The sequence below is a fragment of the Haliaeetus leucocephalus genome, unplaced genomic scaffold, assembly GCF_000737465.1.
Source record: "Haliaeetus leucocephalus isolate CR32 unplaced genomic scaffold, Haliaeetus_leucocephalus-4.0 Scaffold195, whole genome shotgun sequence".
NCBI classification, from domain to species: domain Eukaryota; kingdom Metazoa; phylum Chordata; class Aves; order Accipitriformes; family Accipitridae; genus Haliaeetus; species Haliaeetus leucocephalus.
Window position 1 is genome coordinate 585,651 of NW_010972631.1, and position 6,492 is coordinate 592,142.

The 6,492-nt window shown below is 35.1% G+C and overlaps 1 protein-coding gene across 6 annotated transcripts in view; it reads left to right on the top strand.

Annotated features, from left to right (window-relative positions):
• MAP3K7 (mitogen-activated protein kinase kinase kinase 7) overlaps positions 1 to 3,421 on the top strand; it is a 45,209-nt gene extending 41,788 nt beyond the window's left edge. For all 6 annotated transcript variants that reach the window (XM_010565671.1, XM_010565673.1, XM_010565674.1 and 3 more), the window contains 2 exons: positions 376 to 491; positions 2,580 to 3,421. In XM_010565671.1, coding sequence (XP_010563973.1) covers positions 376 to 491; positions 2,580 to 2,760 — 297 coding nt within the window. In that variant the 3' untranslated portion in view covers positions 2,761 to 3,421. The remainder of the gene's footprint in view (positions 1 to 375; positions 492 to 2,579) is intronic.
• The last annotated feature ends 3,071 nt before the right edge of the window (positions 3,422 to 6,492 follow it).

Consider the following 6,492-nt stretch of genomic DNA (forward strand, 5'->3'; position numbering starts at 1 on the left):
AGCTATTAAAAACAAGCCCTGGGAAACATGATCCCTGATACCAAATGTAAGCTGAGTTTGACTGTCAAAATAAGATGATATTTGCTTGAGTGTTACTGAGTTAAATTGTCATATTCACTTTATTTGTTGTGTGGGGGATTAAACACTACTTTGATTTTTGTGATAGAGAGAGTGTCAGATTAATAACTGCAGATTTGAGGTTTGAGTCAACCTTGACATCAGTGCAGTAACATTTTTCAGGGCATGGTTTAACACTTATTTTTAAAAGCTTACTGGTTTTTAAAAGACGTTATAAATACACAGCAGAGACATTCTAACACACTATATACTAAGATATCAGTTCATTAGTTTTTAACATGTCTGATTTATTTTCAGCCTCTAGCACCATGCCCAAACTCCAAAGAATCTATGGCTGTGTTTGAACAGCACTGCAAAATGGCACAAGAATATATGAAAGTTCAGACAGAAATTGCATTGCTGTTGCAGAGGAAGTAAGTGAAATGTGTTTAACGTTTTCTGTTCTTTTGTCTGTTTCTTTTACACGAAGTCTGTTATCTGTGACTGTTATTTCTGGCTTTATGAAGTTACATTTCATAGAGCATAATTATTTTCCATCCTTACTCTCAGAAATACTGAGCTGCTCAGTACAGGTGAGATATTTAGAGCAGGTAACTGAAAGTTTTCATCATTATCAAGACTCTTCCCAGACAAGTCCTACTTTAAAGTGTGTGGCACATCGGTGTATGTAGTATACTAGTAATGTTTGCATCATCTTAAATGAAAGACCTGCACTGTTGAGGATGAGGAACCTTGGAATTTTACTTACAATGCTGTCCAGTAAAAGACTTCCAATTGTAATTTATAGACAATCACTTGGATAATGGATTATAGGATTTTGAGTAATATGTCAGTGTTACTCATTTTGCAGTTAGTTTTTATCTTACATCTGACTTTTGTGGATCATTGCATTTACAACAGTTTTATCAACACACATCTTGTGTTTTTCTACCAGGGATCTAGGACCTAATGCTTAAAAGCTGTTATATACGTTCTTATCCTTGTGCACTAGAAATAAACTCTTTCCTCTTACATAGTGTATACATATAAGTGAAGCAACTGCATGTATTGTTGGTTAGGGCCAAAGTTATTGCTGATGTAGAACTTCAGTTTGCTATAAGTTCTGTTGTGTTCTGCTTCTCATCGCTCGTTTCCTGATGCTGGGGAGCAGTTCTTGAGAGGCCATCTATACTCCCATATAGCTAGGCCAAGCAACCACCTTGTTACCCACCAGTTGTCTGAGTCACTGCAGGCAAGCGGTTGTTAATGAGGAGCTTGCCTTGGTGTTTGTGGAATAGTTAGTGAGAACAATGTGTGTATAAACCTTTTGGACATTAGAAATAACATACAGAAAGGGGGGAAAAAAGCTACTGTAAGATTGACCTCCTGTCATCTATTCACTTGTGGCTTAGCATCCTGAGAACAATTTTTTTTCAAGTGCAACTAGAATTTTTAGACTTCATGAGGAGATACTGAAGCTAGCATGAAGATCTTAATTTTGGCTTTATTTCTGTTGTCCCTAAGGGTCAATAAATTATATAAAAATGTGTTTCTGTTTAAAAACTGTTAATTCTCTAACTTTAGATTCCTACTTTATATTTTTTTCTAGCAACTTTGCATACACATTTCTCCCAAACTGTTTTTCTTAGAACAGAATTGCACATAGGTGTTAAAACAAAAAATGGTATTGTGATTGATGAATTTAATGCTGGTTAAGGTAGTTATTAGTTCAACCTTTATAGAATGATTAAGTTTTCTTTTACTGTAATTACAAACCATATGGCAACAATTAATTAACGTGAACTTTCTCCTCCACTATTTTGTTGCTAAAATACTGCTGGCAGCTTGCCTTCTTGTCACCTCATAAACAAATAGTAAAACAAACTGCTACATCAGTTTTGCAGGATAATTTATAGCAAGTTTATCAGTGTGTTTGTTCCTCTAAAATTGTTGCTAAAAAACAAATTGAACACTTATGGCATAAATTAAGTGAAATGACAGTTACTGAAATAATTGGCTTCTACTTTTCCACTGCTTTAAGAAGTTCTAGTCCAAATAGAAAACAGCACTTCACTAAAAAGTTACCAAAATTATTGCAATTTTTTCTTTTAAGTTGCCTTTTGAGTTTTTAAATGTACATACAGTTAAGCAAAATTAGAGTTGAATATATTTATGAAATTCTGTGTAGATCCTTAGATGTTTTACTGTGACCTGTAGAACTACATCTGAAAGACATTATATAAAGGACAATTTTAGAGATTGAGGCTATGGCTTGCTGTTCTTTTAAAGTTTAAATGTGGATTTGATTTGGAAGAGAATTTTTCCCCAGACTAAAGAGTAAGATTTCTTTTGGGGCAACGTTTTTTTTCCCCACAAAATATCACCAGCCATGAGTTCAGACTGATAATCAAATACTGATTTGAAACATGTGAAGTCACCTACACACAAATAGAAGTAGATTTTAAATGGCAATTACTTTTTTTTTTTTTTTTTTTTTTTTTTTTTTTTTTTTTTAATTTTAGACAAGAACTAATAGCAGAACTGGACCAGGATGAAAAAGACCAGCAAAACACATCCCGTCTGGTACAAGAACATAAAAAGCTGTTAGATGAAAACAAAAGTCTCTCCACTTACTATCAGCAATGCAAAAAACAATTAGAGGTCATCAGAAATCAGCAACAGAAACGGCCAGGCACATCATGATCTCCTGGGACCTTTCAAATGAAAAATATGCACAGAAAAGACTGATTTTTTTTTTATTATTATTGTTATTATTATCCCTTATTATGACAACTCATGAGTGTTAGCTTCTTGGTGTGATCTGTATTTGTCTGCTACACTTAACATCATTTAATTTTCTTTTTCCTATGGTGGACATCCAGTTCAACAGGTTAATCAAATAAGGTGAGAAAACAGTGACTTGAATTAACCAACAGCCCTCAGTTTAAAGTAAGAACAGTGGCTGTATGCATGCTCCTTGTGTGAAGGCTAGCCTAACAAGTTGTAAAGTGGCTGCTAAATTGTAAGATCTTGGTTTTAGTTTTTGGTGTTACCTCGATAAGAGCGAAACAAAAACTTTCCTGTTTAAGAATGGTTTTGTTCCAGTGTCTCATCTCAAACTATTAATATGACAGTTATTTTCAGGACTTAAACATGCACCAAGCTGCAGAGGTGATGTTGGCTGACCAGAATAATTCATGATGCATTAGCGCGATGCCTTTTACCTGTAGATGTAGTGTATTTTTTCCACGTGCAAAATGGTAGGCAAACGGATGCCAGCATCCTTGGTTCAGTGCTTGATAGCCCTGCATTTTGACTAATATATTTCTTGTAATCTTGCATTCATAAAATATTTGAAGTAAAAGGCTGTATTTTCTTTACTTTCTTGGGGGGAATGACATGCAGTTTCATTTAGTTACTGGGCAAAACTTATGAAGGTGATTCACTGGGCAAAGTTGGACCTTGTATAAAAGAGAGAAAGAATCAGTGTGTTTTTTAAACCTTTAAAGCTTTTGTTCCTGTAGCATCTTTGGAAGGAAATTCAGAAAGCAAATTAATACAAAACTTTAAATACTTGGTCCCTTTATACCACTTCTTGGATTTTTATTTTTATTTTCTTACAACTTAAATGCTTTTCAGCAAATACCATAAATGTAAATAAGTTTGGTTTAGATATGGAGACAATGGGTTGGGGAAATGAATTTATTTTAAATAGCAAATCATGAAATGGAGTTGAGTATGCGAATAGCAGAAGCTATTAAGAAAATGAGGGAAATGTCTTAGATCTCCATCAGGAATCTCAGTTATTCCACTCACTTGAACATAGTTCAAAAGAAGTCCACCACAGAATGCCTGCTGCCTTTGTGACTGAAGAATTGCGTTTAATGAACTCAAACAGAATATGTAATGATCAGTGTCATTATTTACCATTATTACATGGGAGAAAATAACTACTTGTTTACAGATTGATTATTTGGATTATGAATTGACTTTTAACTGGTACAAAAATGAGGCACTTCAAAATATAATGAGAAATTATTCCTTACATAAGCTCTTGGTATACTCAGTTGTGGGCAGGGTTTTAATAACACTCTTTCGAAAAAGGAAGATAGAAAATTGAAGTTTAGCTCCTGAGCCGTCAAAATAGAAGTAATCTAAAATTTGACTTACGCTTATTTCAAATGAATAATTATTCATAAAAGCTCATGAGCAGAACTTGGAAAAACATTAAGGGTAAAAACCTCACAGTACTTTCTCTTCCCCTTCCTGCCTACCTGATAAAAAACATTAATACTATTGTGCTTATCTGTGAATAACAAAGATGACAAACAGTTTACTGAACAGCGTCATCCTGTCTTGAAAATAAATCTATTGTTAGTGAACCTTTGGGAGTTAGAAACCCTTCCCTCATTTTATTTAAATAAAGGAAGGGTTATCATTCCCAAAACCTTAGCAGATAATTTGATTAGTTAGCTGAAACTGATATTGGGATCAACTTAAGGGCACACATATTTATAGCAAAATGTAATTGGCAGAGAAAATAACTGTAGTATTAGGAATAGCACAAGTTATCCAAAGCATTGCTGTTAACATACATCTGTCCATCTACAAAAATGGACACACTCGGTGATCAGCAGCTTACTTAACATATGCTGAAGCATGAAGTAGAACAGCATAAATACTAATGCTCAACTTCAGATGCATGGTTGGTAACTACATACACAAAATCATTTCCCAGGACAGTTTTTACAGTTTGCCTTGTCATAAAACAGATACGCTCAAGGTAAATCAGTATTGTATATGAAAAGTCACTTTATGGCAAAGTTGGAATATGAAAGTGAATGCAATGCTAACTTAATGGTACATAATACAGAAGTCTGTTCTAACAGTAGCTTTTGACTTTTCAGCGTTTGTGTTACAAAGAGTCTCAGATGGCAAAATAAGTACTGTGCTACCATGCACTGTTGAACTCTGCTCCATTCAATAGTTAGGTTATATTGCTCTTGTAATTTTCAAAGGGAATTTGGAGTTTGACCTTTTGTCTTCAAACTGTCCCTTTCTTAATTCCACCAAAAATTTAAAAAGTATTTGCCCATATTTCTCAGTGAAGTGTTCTGTGTGGCAAAATCTGTGTATCATTAAAAAAAAAAAAAAAACCAACCTGTAAGGGCAGAATGTAGTGGTTTGGGCTAAGAAGAGTTTAACAGCTTAACTTTCAGTGACTTTTATTATTTTCATAAGACTCTTGTTTTAAAGTTGTTTACAAATGTACCTTTATTTTTCTCTTAAACTATCTGGAATATTCAGGAATTTTTTCATGTACTCTTTTGTCCAGTTAAAGCTGTTCCTCTAGTAACGGAGGTGAAACACCTAGTTTTGTCTGGGCACTGCCTTCTCAGAAAAGGTAACAGGCTCTGCTTTTTGTTACAGTATGTGTTCTGTAAGATGTTGTGTAATTGAAAGTATGCTTCTGTACACTGTGCAGTTCTGCCAAAAATGGCTTTTTTTAGGCTTTTGGGGTTTTTTTCTGATGAGAAGTTGAAGATTGTAATTCAAAACTTGTACATAAAATGGTGAATGATTTCATATGATTCAGAAATGAGCAGTGTGGCTTTCTGCTACAGGGTTTTATTGCGTTGTCAGGAATCTAATTAATAAAAGCTGAGAGACTTCCACAAACATGTAGTAATGCCCCAACACTTGCCAGGGCATCCTTGATCTCTGATGGAATCCCACACAGGGTGGGGGATAATCATCATGCAGTTGTTCCCACCGCCGAAAGAAAATTCTTCTGCTATTAGCTCTTCCCTTCCTGTGTGCAGAAGTAGGGTGTAGGATGAATAGTCCTACTCATAACTGAGTATCAAGATATTTTAAGAATGCGACATCTTTCATACGGATGTTCTGCAAAAAGATAAGCGCTCGTCTTTTGTTGCTCGCTTTGGACAAATTCCATTCCCTGGAACTTCTCTATTTTGTTCATAATGGATTTTACTGCTTGAGAGTTTCCGTTACCATACCACAGACAGAGACAACCCATTAACTGTCTCTTTGCCCATGAAGAAAACACAATCGTGCTTCAGAGCTGTTCTGAGCTGCCTTGAACACCTCAGCCGTTTCGGGTGCCCTGCTCAAACCTGCAGGAAAGTTTGAAAGGATGAGGGCAAAGAAAGGTGCGGCGCACTCACCTCAAACTCAACTCAAACTCAACACTCAAAATACAGATTTCCCTGTGGTGAACTGGTTGAAGAGGACGATCTTATGAAAGTAAGCCTGTGTACCTGTATATGCACACATATACGCACTGTTACGTACTTACGTATATAGGTATAGAGAGCTGCATATATCAAATCATAACTGATAGATGTCTTTTTATTTCCAAAATCTGAGCTTTCTGTAGTTAGCTTTTATTTACTTTAATAATGTCACTAGATG